Below are 26,259 nucleotides of genomic sequence, written 5' to 3'. Positions count from 1 at the left end.
ACACTGTATTTCCTCCTTTTTTTCTCTCATACTCTCAATCACTCTAGACTAGCTATCTCTCCCATTCACATCTAGCCTCAATACCAAATTTTTCTCCCATGCTCATCCAATCTTTCCACCAGTCACACGTTGCTTTCACCATTTCTTTTAAAAGAAATTTTGGCAACCTATCATTTGAGTATCTTAGAATTTTTTCAATATATTTTTATGTAAATTCATTGTATATAGACCGATTCTAGTAATACCTGTCTCTAAATCTAACATAAAGTTAGGACAATATCTGGAACAATGAAATATTTTTTTATATAAAATCTTCTGATTATTTCCACCTCATCGTACTCAATAATTTTTGCCAAACTCTAGCGCTTCTTTAGATGAGTTTTAATCGACAACTTGGGTGTTACCATGATTCCCAAGTAATTATAGTTATTCAGTACCTCTAAGACTGTAGCGGTTATTATTGCCTCCCACATAGGGTATTACTTTAGGGGGTTGAAAATTGGGGACAGAAATTACTGGGCTCGAGATAGGGTAAGCAAAACAAACCGAAACGTTCGCTAACGGCTACTCTTGGTTTGATTGGAGAGCTGGGCGTAGGTAAGTGAATAAGGGGACTGGAATAGAGTAACTACGAAAAGTGAATCAAAAGGGTACTTACATGGATTTCGTGGACAATACAACACAAGAAGTTCCTAAGCTATTTAAAATGGACGCCGCTTACAAGAATCTTCCTGCTGGATGGAAATATAGGCTTTTCTTTCCTAAAAAATACATCAAAAGGGTTAACATCTTTTTAAAGGAAATAATACTCTTGGTTCAGGGAGAAACATTACAAATTCATTATTATCTCACCATAAACAGTTACAAATATAAACAATAATAACAAAATAACAAAAACAGCTTACAATGGTGCCATCGGTTTACAAAAAACTCTAGACGTTGGGACACTATAAGATAGGGACACTATAAGAATTTAAATTATTGTTGTGCAACATTTTGTAGCGGATATAAATTATTACAAATGAAAAATATCTTTTTAAATAGAACTATGCATAGAGGTTAACCTTTTTAAATACAAAACAAAAATTAAATACTATTTAAATGGGAATAAGCCACAATTAAAGGTTAAAATACGTTTATTGACGTTTCAATTTCCACTTCGGAAATCGTTCTCAAAATACAAACATTAGTAAATTAAACTGTTTTTTTTTTGTTACTTAGTGAAAAATTCTTCTAGTAATTTAATCTTATCTGACTCATCTATATTGACAATTCAGACATACCTTATACATTTTAAAGTAGACGACTTTAGAATGATATTGCCAATATTGTTGAGTTGTGTTCCTGGGACGACTTTATTTATAAGATAGTTCATTCGATTACATGAAATCAACTTTAACTTGAGAATATCCGTCAGAAAAGATCATAACATGTAATTCGTCTTTAAAAAGACAAATACATGCCATGATGACAGTAAAATTCTCCTGTTAGTGATTCCATAGTAAATTATGAGGGAAAAACCAGGAAAAAACCTCATAATACTATCCCGACATGGTAAGTATTTGATCGTGCATTTAGTTTACCTTCAATAAACACCAAATTCCGATTTTATATGTTTGTTATTTAAAAAACATAAATGATGTATTCTCTATATGTTACTGACTTACCAATACTGGTATTTTCCTTTTAATAACTTCCTCTTTCAATATGGGTAACTAGATCCTACTACATTCTGCCGAGGAATTCGCGACACAATTGGTCTCATTTAGCATAATTAGAGCCGCTTCTTTGATTTTTCTCTTTTTACCATCCGTTTCTTTTAGGACTATATTTGAATCATTCCATTGAACCCTATGTTCATTATCCCATGCGTGTTTACATATTTGAGATCTATCAAATTCTCTATTTTTAATATAGTATTGATGTTCACTTATTCTAACATTTAATGGTCTTGATGTTTCACCTAAATAAAACTGATCGCATTCACAAGGTATTTTATAAATGCAATTCTTTGTCCTTTCTTGTTCATTGTTAGGTTTGGTTTTGGACAAAATAGATCTCAACGTGTTTGTTGTTTTGAATGTTGTTGAAATGTTGAATTTATTTCCTATCCTTTTAAGCTTTTCCGATAATCCTTTTATGTATGGTATTGTTATTTACCTCGTATTATTCCTTGCATATGCTGTAGGATCTCGTTCTAAGTTGTTTTGTTCTATTCGATCAATTGTTGAAAATTCCTTATTTATAAACGATAAAGGATAATCATTTTTTAATAAAACAGATGTTAACAAATGTTTTTAAATAATGTACTATGGAATCACTAACAGGAGAGTTTTACTGTCATCATGGCATGTATTTGTCTTTTTAAAGACGAATTACAGAAAAACTAGAAAACTGTCAAACTTGAAGCACGGTTTTTGAAGAAAATCTTAACAATTTGTCGATTTTGTCCATCGAAAGTAGGAGAGAGGTTCTGTCAAACTCATTTGAGGTTGAGGGTTGAGGCTATCTTCGGTTTCCGTGATTGGCTTTTGTGGAGAGAGGTTGTATTATAATAGTTCTGTTCCTATCTTTATAAACTTTAATTTAATTTTTAGTTGTATATAAATAATTTTTATTGTTTAAAATCAATTGGAAAAAAAACAGATTTAAAGAGGTTTAATCATGGGGGATAGCACAGGGGGGGTTGGTCCTCCTAGTGTGGAGATGGTAATAAGTAAGAGAGATGATTCAGATATAGAATGTAATATAAATTTAGCCAAAACATTTGTAGGAAATAATGATAATTCGGAGACCACTAATCAACATGAGAGTAAAAAAGACAAAAAACAGTATTCTTATCAGTATACCGACACTGGCCCATTTGAGGTCTATATGGAATCAAAAAACAATAACGTCGGAAATTATAGTTTTTTAAAGCTAGCAAAATATATACATGATAAGAAAATTGAGAATATACAAAAAATTAATAAAAAGGGTAAAAACCGAATTAGCGTTATTTTTAAGAAATGGGAATGTGCTAATAAATTTGTTTCAAATATAGAGATTAAAAATGATGGATATGAACTCTTTATTCCTGCTAATAAAGTAACTTGTAGGGGTGTAGTAAATAATGTTGATGCAAGTATTTCTGATGTTGAATTAATTAGTTTTTCGGGTACATCCTCAGTAAATATTAAAATTTTGGAGGTAAGACGTTTTAAAAGAAAATCAAAATATGATTCAGACAAATACATAAATACAAAGACAGTTGCTTTTACCTTTTCAGGAAAACAAATTCCAAAAGAGGTTTCTATATATGGGATTCCCTTTAGGGTAAAGCCATATATGATTCCGGTGGTTCAATGCTATCATTGTTTTCGTTTTGGCCATACAAAAAATCAATGCAGAGGGGATAAAAAATGTAAAAATTGTGCTGATAAAGCACATGAAGGTGAATGTATGATGAAATGTCTCCATTGTAGTAGTAATTTTCATGTAAGTACTTTTAAAGAGTGTCCTGAATATGTCAGACAAGAGAATATTAAAGCTGTTATGTCATTAGATAATCTCTCTTATTTTGAGGCAAGTGAAAGGTATCCATATGTCTCCAATAAAAAGTTATCAAAAGAAAATACATTTAGAGTAAGCCAGGACGAATTTCCACCTCTATCAAATCAGGTTAATATACCTGACAGAATTCCAATTAATGAGCGATGGATAGAAAATATTCGAAGTAACCCAGAACAGTGGTTTAGCAAAAAAACAGAAAATAGCGGGAACAAAAATAAAAGAAAAATTAACGAGTCAAATAAAACTTATGACAGAGAGCTTCACAATCAGAATTTAATATCTCCAAATGGCAGATTTGAAGAGGGAACCTTCTCTGTTAGTTCTAAAATTCCTATCCCTGGATGTTCACGTACAGAACAACTAGAGAGGGAAACGGAAAAAATATTGAATGAAATACTAAAAAAACTGAATTGGAGACATAAGGAAGACCTAATCACCTACTTGAACAAGCTAATTATACATGAAACTTCAACAAATAGAAAATTATTAGATCTAGATGGATCCCAAGAATCCATACATCCTACAATGGAACATAAAAAGTTTAAACAGTAATTATAATAGTTTAAAGATTTTTATACACGATTTTAACCCTAAGGTAATATTATTAAATGAAACATGGTTAAAAATAAATCATCATTTTTATTTAAGAGGGTATAAAATACATCGATTGGATAGATTAGATGGTTATGGTGGTATTGCTACTGCTGTTGATAATAGTTTGGATCATAAAGTAGTATATACTTATAACAATAATAATAGTAAAATTCAAATTTTAGCAGTTAAAATAATTGATTGGGACATAACAATAATTAATATTTATATTCATCCTGTGGCAAAAATAGATTTAAATAGATGGGTTGGGCGAATAGAAAAAATCAGAGGCAATAAAATTATAATGGGTGATCTGAATGCACATAATGCACTTTGGGGAAGTCAGGTAACTACTAATGCTAATGGAAGAATAATTGCTGACTCTCTAGAGGATTTGGATCTAGTTTGTTGCAATGATGGAAGATCCACACGGATTACACTCCCAGGTCAGAATGCTTCAGCAGTAGATCTAACACTAATCTCCTCGGAAATAGTGAACAGATGTCAATGGGATGTGTTAGAGGACTCGGGTGGTAGTGATCATTTCCCAACGATGTGTAAAATCCAGACACAAATTCAACATACATCTATCCAAAAAAGTTACAAAAGAAACATTAAAAATGCCAATTGGGAAAAATACTGTTCAAAAATAGAAGAACTAATGAAAAGTGGGTGTAAAGAATATAGCACCTTTACGCAAATTATGGAGAAGGTGAGTGATGAAGAAATACCCTTTTTGGAAACAAAAAAGCACACAGGAAAAAAGAAAAGTCCTCCATGGTGGGACACGGAATGCTCAAATTTAATTAAAATGAGGAAAGAAAAAATCAAAAAATACAAAGAAGATGCAAGTACAGATAATTATATAGAAATCAAAAAAATCTTTGCCTATAGTAAAAAAATATTTAAAAATAAAAAAAGAAATAGTTTTAGATGCTTTTGTAATGGACTAAACAGGGACACTCCTCTAGCAGAAATATGGCGAACTGTTAAACAGTTCTCCACATATCAAAATGCAATAATTCCTGCCAAACTTCCCAGCAAACACATAGCTTTGGATATATTAAATAAATTGGGAATTGATATAACAGATCCAGAATTTACTGTTATCCAATCCAATGACAATGTGGAGGACATTTCCAGAGAGGAAATAATAAGTGTCATTAAAAAAAAGGATAAGGCTACTGGCTTAGATCTAATAACATATAGTATGATTGGCAGACTTCCTCAGGTAGCATTAGAATCACTGTCAATAATATTTAATCAAATAATGAACAGAAAAGCTGGATTTCCACAAGAATGGAAAAACACTCTTGTTATTCCTTTCTTAAAACCCTATAAAGATCCATTATGTGCAGACAACTATAGAAATATTGCCCTAGAGTCATGTGTGGGCAAAATACTCCAAAATATAATTAAATTAAGAATTGAACAAATAATTGAAAAAAATTGTATATTGAATCCAAAACAGTTAGGATTTAGAAGAAATAAAGGGTGTAACGATAATTTAGCTTTAACAATAAATTATATTAGAACAGGATTTAGTAAAAATTTAAATACAATCGCAATTTTTTTGGATATTAGTAGGGCATATGATACTGTCAATACGTTTTTGCTATATAAATATCTAATAAAGTATGGTATTCCAACAACCTATACAAACCTAATTATGCAATTCTTGCTCAATAGAAATATTTATATTAAAGATAAATCAAACAATATACTAGGCCCAATCCAAGCATCAACTGGATTGCCACAAGGGTCTCCTCTCAGTCCAATATTGTTTAATTTGTACTCTAAGTCTTTACATGATTTAATCAAACCTGAAATGGAGTGCTTCCAATATGCAGATGATTTTGTAATTCTGGTACAAGGGTCAGATATATATAAATCAATTAATTGCTTAAATACTTACTTACAAAAATTACAGGAGTGGTTTGAAACACACAACTTTAAAATCTCAGCACATAAATCAAAAGCAATAATATTTAGAAAAAGAGCTCAAGCTTATAACTTCCCCCACCTTATGTACCAAAACATGGAAATCCCATGGAAAAATGAAATAAAGTATCTGGGGTTCCATCTACAGTGTAACTTGAATATGACAATTCAAATAAATGATATGATAGCTAAAGCAAACAAAGGAATTAATGTTATGAGAGCAATTTGTGGTACAAAATGGGGATCTGACCCAAACATTCTTTTAAGCTTATACAAAGGGATAGTAAGATCTCATTTAGATTATGCAGCCAATCTTTTAAATCCTTGCAGTAAAAGTCTGATGATGAAGTTGGAACAAGTACAAAATGTGGCCTTAAGGATTATAACAGGTTGTCTACGTTCTACACCAATTTTAATATTACAAGCGGAATGTTCAGTATCCACATTAAAAGTTAGAAGGGAAATATTGGCTCATAAGTATATATTGAAACAAATGTCTGAAAAAAATAACATAGTAATAAGAAGTTTAAATAAGTTAAATGAAGCTATAAACGCAAATAACCAATTTTGGAAGAATAAAGCTATACCAGACTACTCATTAGCATATACGGACATACTCAAAAAATCAAAAAATATAATCCGATACAAAATTAATCCCATATATGAAGTAGAAAGAAAAATTCTTTTGTATCCTATTACAATTAATAGCCTAGAATATGAAAAATATGAAATTGAATCTAATGAAATGTTTTTAGCAAAATATGGTGGAATATATAGTAATCATACCTATGTATATACAGATGGATCTATCGACCCACAAACAAACCAATCTGGATTTGGAATTTATATACCACAGATTAATTACAAATTTTCATCAAGGCTCCATAATTACACACAAATCTGTACAACTGAAATGATAGCTATATATAAAGCTATCTCTGTGTGCATTGAGAAGGGGATCATGAAAGCAGTTATCTTTGCGGATTCAAAAAGTGCTTTATCCAAAATTTCCAGTCTCAAATGGGATCAAATGGATTACGTAACCATAATGACCAAAAAACTATTGGTAGAAGCTAATAATATGGGATTCTCGATAGGAATAGAATGGGTACCTGGACATCAGGGGATTAAAGGTAATGAGGTAGCTGATAGGCTGGCGAATATTGGGAGAGAATTAAGAGTACCATATAATATAAAAAATGTTAGTACAGATATCTTTTGCGTTACAAAAAAAGACATTTTAACACGGTTCTACAATGAATGGCATTCCCAAATTAAACATAAAGATCCAAACTATTGCAGATTGCAGTGTGATTTCCCCATAAAACCATGGTATGCCAAATGTGGGTATATGGGCAGAAATACCATAACAAATATTAATCGTTTACGTAGTGGACATTGCAAAACTCCTTGCTATCTCTACAAAATAGGTAAAACGGAAACACCGATATGTGAATGCGGAACCATTGGAACAGTGATCCATATCTTCTTTGAATGTCCCATAAACAAACACAAAAATATGGATCTGTATTTAGAACTAATAAAAGCAGGAATGGAGAGTCCAATATCTTTACATAGTATTCTATATAAACCCTCTGAGAAAGTTATAAAAATAATTATTAAATTCATCAAATTTTTTCAAATCGATCTATAAAAATTTTTTTTTTTTTTTTTATACTTTTCAAAATAACAAAATAAATCTAGAAAATACTGGAAATATCCTAACATACAAAAATGTACGTCCTTAAACTCCTTAATCCTAACCGAAGGTAGCATTACCCATATACCTAATGTGACAATGTTTGGAAGCTACCCCCAAACGAGAAAAGTCTAATCTAACCTTAAATGAAGAAGATAAACAAATGGAAAAGCTAATCTTTCAGTATCACCCAGTTGTCAATTAGCAGTAAACAGTAACCTTAAATGAAGAAGATAAACAAATAATGGAAAAGCTGATCTTTCAGTATCACCCAGTTGTCAATTAGCAGTAAACAGTAACCTTAAATGAAGAAAATAAATAAATGGAAAAGCTCATCTTTCAGTATCACCCAGTTGTCAATTAGCAGTAAAAAGTAACCTTAAATGAAGAAGATAAACAAATGAAAAAGCTGATCTTTCAGTATCACCTAGTTGTCAATTAGCAGTAAAGTAAACAGAAGTAGAAATTTATCCCTGGTTGTGCATTGCCTAGAGCAAGACGAGCATAACCTTACATGTACTGGGTAAATGATTATATAATCGAAACCCAAAAACAAACGAAGAAGAAGAAGAAGAAGACGAATTACATGTTATGATCTTTTCTGACGGATATTCTCAAGTTAAAGTTGATTTCATGTAATCGAATGAACTATCTTATAAGTAAAGTCGTCCCAGATTGGCAATATCATTTTAAAGTCGTCTACTTTAAAATGTATAATGTATGTCTGAATTGTCAATATAGATGAGTCAGATAAAATTAAATTATTAGAAGAATTTTTCACTAAGTAACAAAAAAAAAAAAACAAAATTTGAATTTACTAATGTTTGTATTTTGAGAACGATTTCCGAAGTGGAAATTGAAACGTCAATAAACGTATTTTAACCTTTAATTGTGGCTTATTCCCATTTAAATAGTATTTAATTTAAAATGCCACAAAAAAATAGCTTCAGAACAATACAAAACAAAAAAAAATCAAAATTTATGCTTAGATGTGTACTAAATATCCGAAGAAAATAATGCCAATGTCATATGTCAAGATTAAATATTAAAACTTTATAAGAATATTTAATATGACAGTTAGCCACTCCCTAATATTTATAATTTTACTTATTACAATTTTTTTTTAACTTGTCATAAAAGCAATTATTGATGAAAAATGTCTATTTTTACTTAAAAAAAAATTAACAAAAAGAGTACCTGATTTCACTGAATATATCTCCTATAAAAGTTTTGGGGCTGGAACTGGTTTTTTAAACACTGCAATATAACACAAATGTGTCTCATAAGCTGCAAAATGGGCTGGAATGACCAAGGACAACAAATAGACGATGGTCTGAGCACTCGATCATCGGGCATCGGGTTAATTAGCTGCAATCTTCAAAGCCCGGCTTTTCAAATACTCCTCGAAAACATGTGGACCTCTTATATCGTTGTAACACCTTACAAATCTTCTATTTAAGACATATTACAATACATATAACTTTCCACAAACAAAATCTGCCGGTTTTCTGAAGATTACAAGCCGAGCTCCTTTCCCCGTCAAAATTTCAAATCCAACTTCAATAACTGCACTTAAACTCCACACTGCTACTATACTGCATATTTTTCCATGACAAAAGACGAAAAACGAAAAACCATTACGAATTTGAACAAAAACTCGGACTCCAATAAAACTAAACGCCTTTAACAGCGACTTTACCGAGAGTGATGATCTTTCAAAATCATTCGCTCAACTCGGTATAAACAAAGATTATAAACAGAAATATTTCTGTTTATTTGACGCGCAAAATATCCTAAAGCGGCATGTCGATCAAAGGAATACCGAAGAAATACCCATCTGTCTTATATAAACAAACTTTAAAATGTGTTTTTTATAAATCTCGGCGACGCCAAAAGGATTGAAACAATATTTCGGTGTTTTAACATATACGGCTTTACCGAGAGTGATAATCTTTAAAAATCATTCACCGAACTCGGTGTAAACAAAGATTATAAACGGGAATATTTCTGTTTATTTGACGCGCAAAATATCCTAAAGCGGCATGTCGATCAAATGAATACCGAAGAAATACCCATCTGTCTTATATAAACAAACTTTACAATGTGTTTTTTATAAATCTCGGCGACGCAAAAAGGATTGAAACAATATTTCGGTGTTTTAACATATACGATATGAAATAGAAATACATTGAGAATATTCTACGGTGTTTTAATACATACAGGGTGATTTTTAATACATACAAAAGAAAATAAAAATGCTATAAGACTTAATCATTCAGTTTCTAAGATTCCCTGATCACACCACCTCGTCTTTTGAATAAAAGTATTTTGGATTTATCTAAATTTATTTTTATATTCCACATCCTGCAGTATTTTCCCAGTTCAATAATTATCCGCTGTAGTACCTTCGGATTGAATGCCATCAACATTAAATCATCAACATGTAATAAAAGTATTTTAATCAAAACGTTTATTTCCAAACCACCTCCCAACGCTCCATGTAGGTCATTCAAGAAAAACGCAAACAGTAATGGACTTAAACGACATCCCTGTCTTACACCTACATTACAGTCAAACCATTCAGATAGACCTTCCTTTGACCAGACTGCCTTTAGTCTGAGCACTTTAGTACTATTTTTACTATACTCGTAAGATTAAAAAGGTTGTCTATAGTTGAATAGCCGGTTATATATCCCGCTTGGAACTTATTTAAAATTATATTATTTGGTATCCACGAGAGAAGTCTGGTTAAAGTCAATTACGCAAGAAACTTATAGAACTCAGTAGCAATTCTATCAACTCCTGGTGATTTACTTGGTTTTAAACAATCCAATGCTATTTGAAGTTCTTCCATACTAAACGGCCGGTCTAAATGTTCATTGAGAATAAATGGTTCTGCATACAACACAGAATCCGCCGATTTTCCGTATTAAAATGTTTCCCCAATGGCCACCACACTTCTAAACTTACACAGCCCAACAGCCTTCCAAAATTCTTTTGAATTTTTTGTATTTCTTAAACTGAACAGCATTCTTATAAAATTCTTTCTATTTCAAGTCACAAAGGTGCTTCTACTTTTGTTTAACGTCCATTGCTTGCTTCCTTTTTCTTGTGCACTCACCATCAAACCATTGTTGGTTTTGTTTCCACTCATTCTTTGCCTTAAAAAGCTTACATTCTCCCTTGTGTGCTGACTTTTTTTATACATTCCTGTAGTAACTCTAAAGTTATCTCCACTTGATCAGTCCACTCATTTACCCTAATAATTTCACAAGACATTTATTCTTTATATTTTTCCGAACGAGTTGGGTCCAAGTAATTTTAAGAAGCAGTTCAAGTTTAACTCCACTATTAGAGGCATATGGTCAGAATGATATTCACAACCTATACCTAAAAAAATATTTACTAAATTTAACATCGGTCTTGAAACATACGCAAAATCTATGACAGAACTGGCCAACGGTTCCAAATATGTATACTCTCCCTCTATATCGCTTTTTGTTCTGCTATTCAAAATAACCAAATTAAATCGTCACATAGCCCAATTACCTTTTTTCCATGACGATTAATCAACTTATCTTAAGAAACTCTTCTTTCACTCAGTCTTGTCCTTTTGTATACCTCATACTTATCAAGCTCATCAGCTAGAATACCCTCCTCCCCAAACCGTGCGTTAAAATCACGTAAAAAAAATTATTTTCAACGTTGTGATCTAAATTTTCTACTAAAACCCTTTCAACGTTTTCAAAACACTCCTTTCAGTACTCTCCAGGCCTCAGATCCATTGGAATAATGTCTAGTTTTTCATCACCTAATTATTTGACCATTCACTTCCCTCAACCTACGTTGTAGCTTATCATTAATACCACACAACCACCCTATAATATAAATATTTCAAAGTTACTTACATATTTTACAAATTGATTATGTTTTGATTTTAAACCTGCTATGTTGTACATAAGTAATTGATGGATTCGACCGTTACTTGATGGAAATTCATTTTATGTAACAAAAAAACACTGAAAACTTTGTTTTCAAAACTTCCACAAAATTTATTTTAAATTCTTATCACTACAGCTATTTCGACTGATTGCCTTTCTCAAGTGATCTGTTTTTCTGTTTATCTGTTTATCTGTAAACCCATGCCATCACTTGAGAAAGGCAATCAGCAGAAACAGCTGTAGTGATAAGAATTTAAAATAAATTTTGTGGAAGTTTTGAAAACAAAGTTTTCAGTGTTTTATTGTACATAAGTATTTTCATTGTATTCCAAGTCTCATTCTTCTTCTTATTGCGCCGTCTCCTTTCGAAGGTTGGCGATCCAAATGGCAATTGTAGCTTTGGATACTGCTGCACGAAAGATTTCTGTGAATGAGCGGTCAAACCATCTCCTCAGGTCTTTCAGCTACGAGTTCTGGCGTCTTCTAACTGATTTTTTGCCCTGCATTTTACCTTCCAATATGATTTGGAGTAATTCATATCTTTCACCTTTCAACACATGACCCAAGTTTTGTATTTTTCTCTCTTTGATTATGCTGTGTAATTCTTTTTGTTTACTCAAGTACCTCACTGTTGGTAACTTTTTGTATAAATATTCAGGGATTCTACAGTATTCACTGCCTTCCCTCGCTCAACCGTTTCCATCTCTCTCTGTTGTGCCATTCTCCATCGTTTAGGCCTCTCTTACTCATGGCGTCGGCTACTTCGTTCCTCCAGGATCTTCGGGATCGTCCTCTTTTCCTTCTTCCTATGGAGCTCCATTCTGTTATTTTTTTTATCCATCTGCTGTCGCTAGTTCTTCTTACATGTCCATACCATTTTAGTCTTTTTTGTTCTATATATGTTAGTATGTTTGTTTGTATTGATGTTCTTTGCTTTATTTCGTCATTACTTCTTCTATCCATTCTTGTTACTCTGCAGCATCTTCGAAGGCATTCCATCTCTGTTGCGACTATCTTACTGGTAACTTTTTGTATCCATAGAATTCAGAGGCATCTATTCTTTTTTCTGTTTCAGAGTCCATTGTTCAACTTTCACAGCCATACAGCAAAACAGAGAAAACGTAACATCTGATCATTCGAATTCTAAGCTCTAGACTAAGGTCTGATCTTGTAAAAAATGTTTTCATGTGCATGGGTGTTTTCCTCGCTTGTTCGATTCTTGATAGGATTTCTTTTTAGAGTTACACTGGCTGTTGATATTTGCTTCCAAATATTTTATGGAAGTTACCTGTTCTGTTATTTGCCCCTTGGCGTACAAATGTACATCCCCGTGGCGTACAAATGTTTGTTGTTAACTTTGAAAATACTAGAGTTTTAGTTTTGGAAACATTTAGATGTAAACCGAACATTTCGCTATGACGAACTACCGTATTTATTATATTTTGTCGTTCTTGTGCGTTTTAGGAAGTTATAATCAACCTACCTGATGTCATCTGTGCTGGTTCCGTTAATCTTGATTCCACCTTGATCCTCGTCTAATGCTTTTTTGAATATAGATTATGAATACAGATTAAATAATAGTGGTGATAAGACGCAACCTTGTCGCACTAATCGTCGTATTCGTTTATCTTCGGATGTTGTGTGCTCTATTTCAATTGTTGCCGTTTGGTGCCAATATAGCTCTGAGATAATTCGCAAGTCTTGTTCGTCAATTCCAGTTGTTCTCAGAATTTCGATAATCTTTTGATGGTTAACGCAGTCAAATGCTGGTCGATAATCAATAAAACATGCATATACATCTACATTCATGTCTCTGCATGGTTGTGTTAACATATTTAAGGCAAAAACAGCTTCTCGTGTTCCCAATCCATTTCGAAATCCGAATTGAGTGTCACTAATCTGAAACTCACACTTCTTGTAAATTTGTGTATACATTATTTTAGCTGTGCCATATATTTTATTGAATAGTGCTGTTATTAAGTCGAGGCTTTTACCTTCGTTGTCTGCAATTAATTTAAGTATTTCGACATTGATATTGTTTGGACCGGTGGCTTTTCCATTCTTCTAAGGTTTTACTACATAAATAACTTCTTCTTTTGTTATTTTTGAACCTTTTTCATTTATTCGATGATCCGTGGATGGTGGAGAACAAGGTATACGATCGTCAAAAAGTATCTCAATGTATTCTTTCCATTTCTCTAGTTAGTTTGTCTTCTGTACCTATAATTATCTCGTTATTATTATTTCTTAATATTGTTTCTTGTCTCTTTATGTGTCTACCTGTCATTTCTTTCACTTCTTTATGGACATTAAAAGTGTCGTATCTTTCCTGAAGTTGCTCAATTTCTAGGCATTTGGTTGACATCCAGTTTTGTTTAGCTTCTCTGCACTTTTTTTAATGATTTTATTGACTTGTTTGTATTCGGGTTTGTTTTGTGTTTACGTCCATCAGGTCCATGATATCTTGCGTTATCCATTCTTGTTTTCTGTTATTTTTCGTGAACTCGTTGTCGTCTTCTTGTATCTTTGTTAAATTTCGTTTTTAGAGCAGTTCGTGTTACTTCAACCTCTGTCTGTACCAAGTTCTCTAGCATTTCGATTTCTTTCTCAACCTTAATACTTATTTAATTTTTCTTTTCAGGGTTCTTTAGTTGTGAGATCTCTATTTTTCTTGACACTTTTTCCTTTTAACTTTAAGAAACCTTTTTAGTCTAAAATCCATTATAACTGGATTGTGATCGCTATGAATGTCAGCTCCAGGATATGTTTTAGTAGATTGTATGTACTTCTTAAAGTTGTTATCAAGCAAAATGATGTCAATTTGATTTCTAACAATTTTATCTTTTCTGTCTGCAGGTGATTTCCAAGTGTATAGTCTTCTAGGAAGTTGTTTGAAGAAGGTATTGGCTTTTTAACAGGTTGTCTATACAGAATTGTACCAGTCTATTTCGCCTATTGTTTTTGGTACCTAGACCGTGTGCTTCTATGTTGTCTCCTTCGGCACCACGACCAATTTTGGCGTTAAAGTTACCCATAATCATCGTTATCTCGCCTTTTTTTGCCAGTTGCATTATTTCATCTAGTCTCATTACTAATAGCTATTTCATGTTCCAAATCTAAGACATCAAAATACTCTCTATCAAATGTGATTCTCCAACCCTCCCCCTGATTCCCCCGACTGGCTATTAGGTTTTTTTCTGATTGATGTTCTCTGAATGATCCATCACTTCTGCTTGATCACTATTATTACCCGGATAATTAAACAAGAAATTTAAATCAATGTTCAAGTCCATCTTCAAACGATTCATACTATTATTCTTTCCACACTTTAATCCATCCCTCCAGTCTCAACTGTAATTAACAGTATCCACCAAAAAACGAATCAAAGACCAGTTTCATATACAGTGGTTATAGTCATATTGTTTTCTAAATATTGATGTTGGTTAATGTGGTTTGGAATCAGATTTTGATAACTTTTGTTACATGACTCTATGCTTTTAATTTTAAAAATGACAGTTTTGCTGCAAATTCCATTTAACCTTGATTAATACTGAATGCAAAATTACTCTAAATATATTATCTGATTACTGATGTACCTTTGATAAAATAAGTCCATTTTTCATTTTCAGGAGAAGCTTAGAATCTATCTCCGAACACAAAACGAAAAGGTCATTTTCTCCCACATGCACATTAAGTACCGCCAGCAGATGTAGTTCTTCTTTGGAATCGTTTTCTTCGGAGCATGAGAATCCCATTAAGAATTGCATAAATAACAAAAATGATGAAGAGAAACCCGTACAAAGTCCAGCTTCTAGTTATCTTTCATGGATAGAAAGCGTCAGTAATGAATTTATTGATACTGCTGCCACGACTGAAGTAAAACCAACCGAAGTCAACGAAGTTGATAATAAAGTGGGAGAATGGAATAACTTTTGGCTAAATTATAATAGTGCTAGGAGCCGGTATATGTCTAGCGCTTACCTAAGTGCTGACGAAAAAATAGTAAGATTTCATTTTATATGTCATATTATTTATTATTATTTTTATATTATTTTTTTTATTACTTAATTAGTATTTACATTTTTAAATACATACCCTAGACAGCTATACCACTACGTATCACTTTACTTTATTTGCAATATATACATATCCATATGTATAAATAGGAAGAACCAAATCGTTGCTCTAACAAACGAAAACACCAGAATTACAGACAGAAATGAAATAATACAACTCGTAACTAAATTCTACAGCGAACTATACAAAGCCTCTGACACACTTAAAGAAGTAATCAGTAACCAAGAAGATGTATCAGAAGTCCTTTCATAAGAAGTAGAATCGACAATTGCAAAAATGAAAAGCGGTAAAGCAGCTGAAATTGATGGTATAACAGTGGAGCTGCTTAAATACGCTGGCAATAAAACCTGAAAAATCTTAGCAGGCATATTTACGAACTTCCTAAGATCGAGATGCATACCAGACCACTGGAATACAGCAAACATAATTCTCATTCATAAGAAAGGTATGTAGTAAAGAGGATATCAAAAACTACAGACCTATAAGTCTACTACCAATCGTATACAAGATATTCATACAGATTATCAACAACAGATTAACAAACGCATTAGATGTTACATAGCTGAGAGAATAAGCTGGCTTCAGAAGTAGATTCAGTACCACAGATCATATTTATACACTTCGAGAACTAATGAGTAGAGCTAAAGAATATAAAAACCATGTACAACGAGATAGTGGATGTCCAAGATGTAATAATAAACAACACTGCACTTGAAACAGTAGATGAGTATGTATACCTGGGACAATTAATACATAAATCTGGCTCCTTACTTCCAGAAATCAACAGAAGAATGAAACTAGCTTGGACATCTTTTGGTAGAAATGCAGTTATATTCAAATCGAAGATGCCAATCTACCTGAAGAAAAAAGAATTCGATCAGTGTATACTACCAATCATGACATACGGCTGCGAAACTTGGACACTAAAGAAAGAGATAATATCGAAACTCAAAGTCACTCAAAGGTCAATGGAGCGATGCATGCTAGGTATAACAAAGAGAGTTCGAAAAAGAATAGAATGGATCAGACAGAAAACCAAGGTTATTGATTGAATGAATATATAAGGGAGGCTACATCATAATCGGTAGAATATGCTGAGAATGATGATAATGACATATCCTTAATAGCATGATATATGTCATAGAATGCCCTTACCCTTTCCTCACATTAAATGTAAAACTTAAGAAAGAAGAATGTAATTTAAGTCTTAAGTTTGATGCCTTATCAAAAATTTCGAATAGTTTAGTTCCAATTACAATAGAAGGTATCTCGATTCCTTTGTTTCTCTTTTTCTCTGATAGGTTACTCTCAGCTTTTCTAACGAAACGTTTGGTGTTGTCTTTTGGTGCATTTACGCTATCCTCTATAAAACAAATTACAAGAATTTGCTTCTGGAGGTAAAGGTATTTTTCAAATGTTCTAGCGATCGCTGTAGTGTTAAGATACACGCAGTAGTGTCTATTTTTGGCCTTCCAAAGTAGATGACGCTCCATAGCATGGATTACTTCTTATTTACACGGAAAATTCCTTCGAGTTTGTTTCCAGTTCTACCGCTACTTGACGAAATCCAACAAGACTGAAACATGTCATATTGTAAACTAAGACAGACTGTTGCAGAGAAAATATGCACTTATCGCTTTTGGTGCATTTTACACCGAACTCTAAAGATTTTTGGAAAGCAAGCTGGACCACCTTATCATAAGACCTTGACACACTAATAAATTGATCCCAATTATAGTGGATAGATTAGCATAATTGATTTAATTAGAAGGCTACAAAAGAGAATAGTGTAATATCGAAACTAATTACAAACAATAAAACTTACGAGTGAACTTAAACAAAATTGTTTAATATCGGGTATTATGTCCTAAAACATCAATACCCGTTTGCATACGATTTGGAACGGAAAGAAACAAATTTTGAATAAAAACTTGAGGAATACGTTCATATTCTTCATGAAGCATGTTTTGAAATTCTGCAAGACTTTCTGGCTGGCCTGGTTAACTTCTAACCCTACGATGAAGTTTTTGTCACCATTCTTGCAGTATGCGGCCGTGCATTATCATGCATAAAGACAAAATTGTCTCCAATAAATGTACCAAATGAAACAACTGCCTCTGCCAAAATATCCTCTATATACCAGTGAGCATTCAGGGGGCCATAGATGAAAATAAGTTCAGTTTGAGCTTTAAATGAGATCCCAGCCCAAACCATGACACCACCACTGCCAAACTTTCTTCTCTGGGACATACAAGCTTGGGCTTATCTTTCATTTCTTCATCTCCAAACCCTCTCTCGGCCATCGCCAGACTTTAAACGGAACCGCGATTCATCAGTAAAGAGAATTATGCTCCAATCCTGTATATACCAGTGTTGATGTTGTCGAGCAAATATTAATCGATTCGTACAGTGTCTGGGTTGTAATTCGGGAACAATAGCCGGCCTTCTTGTCATTAGTTCTCTTTCATTGAGGCGTCTTCTAATCATTATCTCACTTACATACACATCTCGAACCTCCTGCAAACGGTTTCTTGCAGCAATTTCAGTGGAATGACGTTTTCTTAAAAGTTATATTACAATAAAACGATCATCTCTTTGCGAGGAAACTCTTCTACAACCGGATTTGGGTCGACGTGAGTATGTACCAGTTTCAATAAAGCGATGGAAAGCTTACGGTACTGTAGTTCTCGGAATACTTATAGTTTCGGATACATAAGCTTGACTTCTTCCATCTTGTAGCAATGTTGTAGCAACATCTACTGTAGATAACACCATATCTTAATAATTTACTTAGTCGAAATCCACGTTTGAAAAGCTAAATTATTGTTTAACTAAATGTTTTTAACTTAGAAGATAAACAGGGACTACAGAAAACAACAACATAAACGTCAATACAGTGCATAAAACTTACAATGAATTTTTATTTTCGGAAATTTATAGGGTGGCCACTTTTTTGCCACTCAGTGCATATAACGACTATGTAAAGAATGATGTCGATGAGGAGCTTCTAAAAAAACTACATAATACGACCAGGGAACAGATTGATGGAAACAGCTGAGATTTTAAATTTTAAAAAATCAAACAGATAAGCATGGTGTCTAACTAGTTAACTGCAGAATAAAGTCTCTTTTTTGATATCCGCGAGATCAACAGCATACATGTCATGATATACAAAAAAAGAATTAAGCAGACTACATCAACAACCGCCACTAAACACAGAATTTTCTGACGCCTTCACCAACACAGAACTATCAACTGCTATGATTGACAAGCGCCAGAAAAGTTAAAACTGATTATGGATCTGCCTCTTTTCACTTCTTTTAGAATTATAAAAGTTATTTTCTTGTTTTCATGAGAAACTTAACATCCAAATAGGTCATATAGTATACATATTTTAAAGCTTTAAATTACTTGTATATTTCTTTTTATTCTAGATGGATGATATATCCGACGCCAAAAGTAGTATTAGTACGCAGAGAGAACTTGGAGAAAAACCGTCAGGAGAATATGTAATTTTAACCCTTGAAGAGGCGCACGAAGCAATAAAATATTCTAAGAAACTTACGGAGATATTTCAAACTGCTCTTGTGAGAAATGATCATGACTGCGAGAATTCAAACCTAGAAGCTTCTTTCTATTCAGAATCGCTATCACGCCAGGTGAGTACGCAATTAACAGAATTTTTGCTAAAATAAACTTTTTAATACAAATTTAGGCTAGCAATACATATATATATATATATATATATATATATATATATATATATATATATATAATATATATATATATATATATATATTATATATATATATATATATATATATATATATATATATATATATATATATATATATATATATATATATATATATATATATATATATATATATATATATATATATATATATATATATATATATATATATATATATATATATATATAAATGAATCCCTATTTCTCTGGCAATGCCTTAACCTTTTTTTAACTATTGAAAAACTTTGTGGAAGATTCTTACGGAAAGAAACTTAAAATTTCCTTCATCGGATTTCGAACAAAAGGAGCCACAATAAATGCATTGAACATCCTCCTCCTCAGATTCTTCTTTTTCTTCCTCTTTCTACTTTTTTTTGTTTTTTTGTATGTTTTTACCCTTAATTTAATTTATTTTAGAGTTGATTACTAGTTTTTTGGGACCTTTCTTTTTTTTGCAGAGTTTTCTCTGTTTTGTTGTCACTCCAAAAGGTCATTTTTGTAAGGCGATTCGGTGATTATAGCAGTCTTTCCTCTTCTTTTCGTGACACGTCTTGTTACTCGAGTTTCTTTTGGTATGGGCATGATATCGTTCGAAGATGATTGTATTTCGCTGTTAGTCATCCATGAACAACCAGGCCTTTCATCGTTACTTTTAGCAATATTTTTCGGGTGTTTGTTCTTCTCGTAATTGTACTTATTCCGCATTTATTTACCAATTTGTTTTGGCACCCTCAGAATCTATTTCTGACGAATTTGTTGCATTGGTTTTATGCTGAGGAGTCTGTTCCGTTTGGGGGTTAGAGGGCTTTGCAGATACTGAAAAATCCAGCTGATTATCAGTCGTTTCAGCTGGAGAAAAATCAGCATCTGTAAAAATGTGTCGATTCGGCCAGATTCTAGTAGCTCTAAACGAATTTATGGCGGTTGTCATGCTATCTGCGCTTATAAAGGCCTGGCCAAATAAACTTGCAATCTTAAATTAGCTCACTAATTTAAGATTTATTTACTTCGTTATTACAATACTTGCTTAGAGGCTGCTCAAAACCCACGTTTAAAGGCTGAAGACGATGGGTGCAATGTGAGAAGAAGCATAGTAATACAATATCATTTTCACGGATGAAATCCCCAAGATCCAGTTAGTGCTCCATCTAATAATTCAGCATTCATACGCTTACGTGGAAAAATAAATATCGGAAACATGTAGTCTAGCAACACTAAACCATATGACTGTCATCATAATTTTCCCTCGCTCTGCGGAAGTCAAAACTCCTATCTGGCATTTTCCAGTTGCAGCTAATATCTTAAAGTGGCCTTTTGGAACCGTCGACATCCCCGTTTCGTCGACATTATAGATATGCTGGGGTTGAATTTCATATTTGTCAATAGCTTTGTCAATAGCAAAACACTTTTCAACAGTAATTTTATTGAATCCCTGCGCTCGTGCAGGTGATATGGCTTCAGGTTTACTAAGGCTTATACCTTTATGTGGTTTAAAAAGCCTTTCAGTCATTCAACACCACCTATTCCATTCGTAACATTTAGTTTGTATGTAATACGATGTTTTTTTGCTAAGTGAAAAGCTAACCTTCTCAGCTCACAAGGATTTAGCCCATATCGTTCCTCCATAACTTTAATATAAGCCTTCAATTTACTCTCCTGTTTGGGGGGTGAAAACAGTTCTGTAACGACCAAACTTTTTTTCTACAGAAGTAGAACGATGTAAGTTTGCCTTGTATTTGACCACATAACTTTTAAGCGAGGTTTGTGGAACTTCGAAGGTATGCGATGCTTTTTTGTACCCCATTTGATTCAATATGTAGATACCAGATACTACCACACTGATCACTAACCAATGCATTACTGGTACTGGGAACAGAGGACGGTACTTAAAACTAAATCCTATGCACCGCAAACACTTCCACAAACTTATGCTACCCTATTTAATTCCAGTGTCATCTGCATTGACTTTATTATGAAAATTGTCTAATGTGGGCACCAATTATTGTTCTTTATACATAGCAAACACTTTACGGCGAATGATGTGTTTATCCGCAATATCAAACTTATCCTATTCATATGCCTATCAGTTAAAGTTAAAAAACATTATTATTAACTATTTCTTTCGCATTAAATGACAGATAGGTTCTTTGACGCCTTTCTTATACTTCCCTTTGAATGAGAGCAACGTTGAATAAAGCATAAAACTTTACTAAACAATTTTATTTAGTTTGATAACATTTTACATTACATTACATTACATTAGATTACATTACATTACATTAGAGTTTAAAGACTTTAATGATTAATGTAGTTGCAGACATCTTTTGTCAACACGGACTAATCCGTCCTGTACTTGTTAATTCTGCAATGGCGAAAAGCTATTTGTTTATTGCTTAACTCAACGAAAAAGGGAGTTTCTCCCATTTTTTTAATAGTAAATTGTCAAAATAGCATTGTCAAAATGTCATTTTTAACGTATTTTGAACCGAACTTTACGATTAGCCTAGTTGTAAATTAAAATATTAAAATTTGAAAATTTATTTGTAAAAAAATTGTTTATAAAAATTGGTCAGACTTTTTGAAAAAAATATCCACCCTTTCATGCATACAGAAAGATACCCAGATGCCGACTACATCGTAACATCTTTAACAAGTTCATGTAAACAAGGCGGAACCTATTCCTAGCTGATAGGCTTTTAAGTACTTCCTTTTTATTTTACGATTCGTCACAATTTAGAAGAAATAGCCAACTTTATGATTCGCCAAATATTTATTGGTTTAATATTTGGAAGGTTGGGCCTGTATATTTTTATTTTTAGTCTTATTTTCCCTGGTCCCGACTGATTAAAAAGATGTCCGTTATCACTGAAGCTAAAGCTTATTGTGTTTGATGCCCATTGTCATTTCCTACACCCAGTCTAGAATTTTTGTACCCTGTAGAAGTTTGTACAGGTCTTTTCGTGGTGTGTCCTAAATATACCAGGGCCTCCTCTTTTTTGCCCATACAGTTTTTGCCCATACATATTTCACAGTTTTTAGTTCCTTATCACAGAGTCGTCAGGAATTCTCTTACTGGTGCACGGGCGATTAACATTCATGTTACTATTCTCAAATTGTTCCTGCCCATATGAAGCAGTTCTTCTATTCTTTTTTTACATGATCCACCAATGAAGATTTTTCCATGTGTTTGTTTTGGGAAACACAATACTTTTTATTATTGTTTTAAAAATTCTTTTTTTTTTGTTATTTTATTATTCCACAATAGTCTATGACAGTCTATGTAACTGTCTAGTGCCCGATCTTGCTTGGCCAATCCTGGAATATATTTCTTCTTTTCTCGCTGCTTCGTTCCCATTTCAATTTGTAGCCTTTCCAGTTTTTTTCCTGCAACTAAGTAGTCGGTTTTTTGTACATTACTTTTGAGGCCCCACTTGGTGTAGGTACTACTCTTTCAGTTTTCTAAACATATAGTCTATATCACTCTCATCGTCAGCTAGAATGACTTGGTTGTCAGCGAAGTGTATCGTGTACAATCTCCCGTCTTGGATTGGTATGCCCATATTGCAGCACTTCATTCTCCACTTTTTATTTTAAAAAGTGTAGGTGCTATGCAGCAGTCTTGCTTTAAACCCTTACTAATAGGAATTCCTCTAGTTAATTTGTTACCAGTTTTAATTTTTACCGTCATAATTTTTAAAGCTGTTGAACTGCTTTTATATATTTTTTTGTTTATTCCTTATTTTTCCATTGCTATCCAGAGCATTGAAAAGTACCCCAACGTATGCCTTTGTCAAATCTAGTAAGGCTATATGGGTTGAAAGGTTGTGGGCTAATGTTTCCTAAATAACCGGCTTTAGAGAAAATATGCTATGTTTTAATAATTCGTTCGATATAACTGGTGGTCCGCATGATTTTCGATTTTTTAGAGTTCGTATTGCATCTTTGACTTCATGTACTGTACACTTATGTTGTTATATATCGGTACGCATTACATAATTAATAATTACTATTTAAATGGAAATTAGCCACAATTAAAGGTTAAAGTAAGTTTATTGATGTTTCAATTTCCACTTCGGAAATCGTTCTCAAAATACAAACATTAGTGATTTTGAGAAAGATTTCCGAAGTAGAAATTGAAACGTCAATAAACTTACTTTTACCTTTAATTGTGGCTTATTCCCATTTAAATAGTTTAACATGCCACAAGAAAATAGCTTCAGAACAATATACATAATAATTAATCACACATTGTTTTATTACTTACTTCGTTTGGAGTACCAGAAACTGAATTCACTACGCATTTTGACCAGGATGAACGGCATGTGGAATGCAATTTTAGATTCCCTTGCCGAGTAATTTATCCAGCTGTTTGCTTCGCAAGTTTTAGGAAGCACAGTGGTAAAAATTTGAATTCGTTTTCGATAGGTAGAAATCGTTTGATTTCTCTTTTTGTTTATAATAATTAATGTTCTGTATCCCGATTAATTTGTATTATAAGTTGATGTTAGGTGGGGAGTGGAATACAGTATTCCATAGTGAATGTTTATGAGAGCCAAGCCGTTCAGTCTATTTCCAATCGTTGTTTTACGTAAGTAGGTATAAACAAATAGAAAGAGAATACATACAAAATGTATTTCTCTTCAATTTCACAACCGGCCGCAAAATTTGACGGTAACACACCAGATAGTGCTAATACTACTTTACGATGTTTTGTAAACCTTCCAATCAATTGTTGAATTGTATGTACGAAAAATGGGACGAATAAATTTATTTTGTAATACGGTAATATTTCTCATAGTCAACTTTATGTCTCAAAGATTGTAAAGCATTAATGCTATTATGAGATCTGTGTTAATTGCCTGTAGTTGTTTTGATCGCGATAATGTATAGCTAATGTCTTTTTAAATAATAACTACGCACATAACTAAATTCGAAGATCGACGTGTGTTAATAATTTGGACGGCTTATTGCGATGTTTCTTTATCATTATTTTTATTATTTCAGCAATTATTTCAGCGACTGAGCATGCTTTCTTTGAGAGCATGCTCAGTCGCTGAATAAATTTCCTTCCAGATCCAGATTTTTTTCTTTCGGAGCGACAGTGCTTTGAGCCGAATGTCTAATGTATAAACCAACAGACTGTACAATCTTAATGCAATTTCGTACATCCGCTTGTAAACATAAGTCAGCAATAACAAGGTTGAGAGAGTGTGCACTGCAATAGACATAAAGAGCAAGAGGACATTCTTGACGAATGCAGGCTTGGGCACCGTGCAATTACCCACTTATAGCTACATCCAATTGTAACGTCGTGAGCAACGACATAACAACATTCAAATTAATGCTTTTCAGAGATTTGCAAGACCGAATAATAGCAACATTTGGCGTAGAAACAAAAATTATTACAGAAAAAACGATAAACCTTATTATGACTTTTAAAAGAAGATATTGAGAACGATATTGGGACCCTACTGCAACAATGGTATTTGGAGAATGAGGTTTTACCACTAGTTATAATATTACAAAGAACCCTTTGTAGCAAATTATGCAAAAATACAAATATTGCGCTGGACAGGTCACCTTATAAGAATGGATAATAATAGAACAGCTAGTAGAACGATCAATGGAACTATGCTGGGACGTCGGCTAGTAGGAAGACCAGAAAAGAGGTAGATAGACGAAGTGAGAACCGATGCTAAAGAGATATTCAGGATGGATAACTGCAGGAGAACAGCCAAGGAAAGGGGGAGGATGCTGAAGGAGGCCAGAACCCAACTTGGGCTGTAGCGTTATTGGGAGAGAGAGAGAGAGAAAGACTGGATCCCGTCACGTCAAAAGTTAGAATATATTCTGACATGTCCTTAACCTCATGTTGCTTAAAATCTTTTAAATCAATATATAGCAAGGCAAAGCGAGAGCTGCTCATTACGCGCAATGTCAGTTATCTTCCTTTACTTTACCAATTATTAAAATCCGTAAACTTAAGGTTTACCACTTAAAGGTATACCTCGTTTGTCGGAAAAATTATTCCATTTACGATAGGGACTAGTTTGTTTCGATTTTCCTGTTGCTGTCTCTTTCTTTCAGAAGACAACTGTTCATAGACTGAAAAAACCTGTTAGGCCTTTTACTTTTATGAAGGTTAAAATCTTAACTTTTAAGTTAAGTTAACTTTAATCTTAAGTTTTACATTAACAAGTTTTTTATGTTTTCCAGAATTCTTCTATAAGGGAAGACAACGCTTCGATATTTACCAATGAAGAATTAAAGAAAGTAGCAAGGGAGAGATCAGCATCTTACATAGTAACAACGCAGGATCTGCTCAAGCAGCAAAAAGAAATCATTAAACCGTCCATTCAATCATCCAGCACCAGCTGCATAAACGCTATCTTAAATACGGGTGTAGCAGACATTCTCAAGCGAGTTATGAAGAGAAAAGATATAATGACACCTGACGATATGTCCTCAATGACAAGGCGTAGTTTTTCGGAGTGGAGCAGTAAATGATTTTTGTTTGTTAAATATTACTATAAGAGTAAATATCACGCCTCTTGTATATATTATAATTACTGTGTGAAGTCAAAAGATTGAAATGTATAAATATATATAATTTATGTTGTTTTCAATGTTTATTGTGTATATTAAACAACTGTATAAAATAAAATGATATTCTGTATAAAAATATTTTTTACATTTTCTTAGTT

The 26,259-nt window shown here is 32.9% G+C and overlaps 1 protein-coding gene across 1 annotated transcript in view; it reads left to right on the top strand.

Annotated features, from left to right (window-relative positions):
* The window catches only part of LOC140446773 (uncharacterized), a 36,350-nt gene extending 10,177 nt beyond the window's left edge, over window positions 1–26,173 (top strand). The window contains exons 2-4 of the mRNA XM_072539362.1: window positions 15,354–15,726; window positions 19,236–19,460; window positions 25,772–26,173. Coding sequence (XP_072395463.1) covers window positions 15,354–15,726; window positions 19,236–19,460; window positions 25,772–26,062 — 889 coding nt within the window. The 3' untranslated portion in view covers window positions 26,063–26,173. The remainder of the gene's footprint in view (window positions 1–15,353; window positions 15,727–19,235; window positions 19,461–25,771) is intronic.
* Window positions 26,174–26,259: the final 86 nt, after the last annotated feature.

The sequence above is a fragment of the Diabrotica undecimpunctata genome, chromosome 7 (assembly GCF_040954645.1).
Source record: "Diabrotica undecimpunctata isolate CICGRU chromosome 7, icDiaUnde3, whole genome shotgun sequence".
Classification (NCBI taxonomy): domain Eukaryota; kingdom Metazoa; phylum Arthropoda; class Insecta; order Coleoptera; family Chrysomelidae; genus Diabrotica; species Diabrotica undecimpunctata.
Note: the sequence above shows the minus strand (reverse complement) of the source record. Positions and strands in the feature narration are given on the sequence as shown.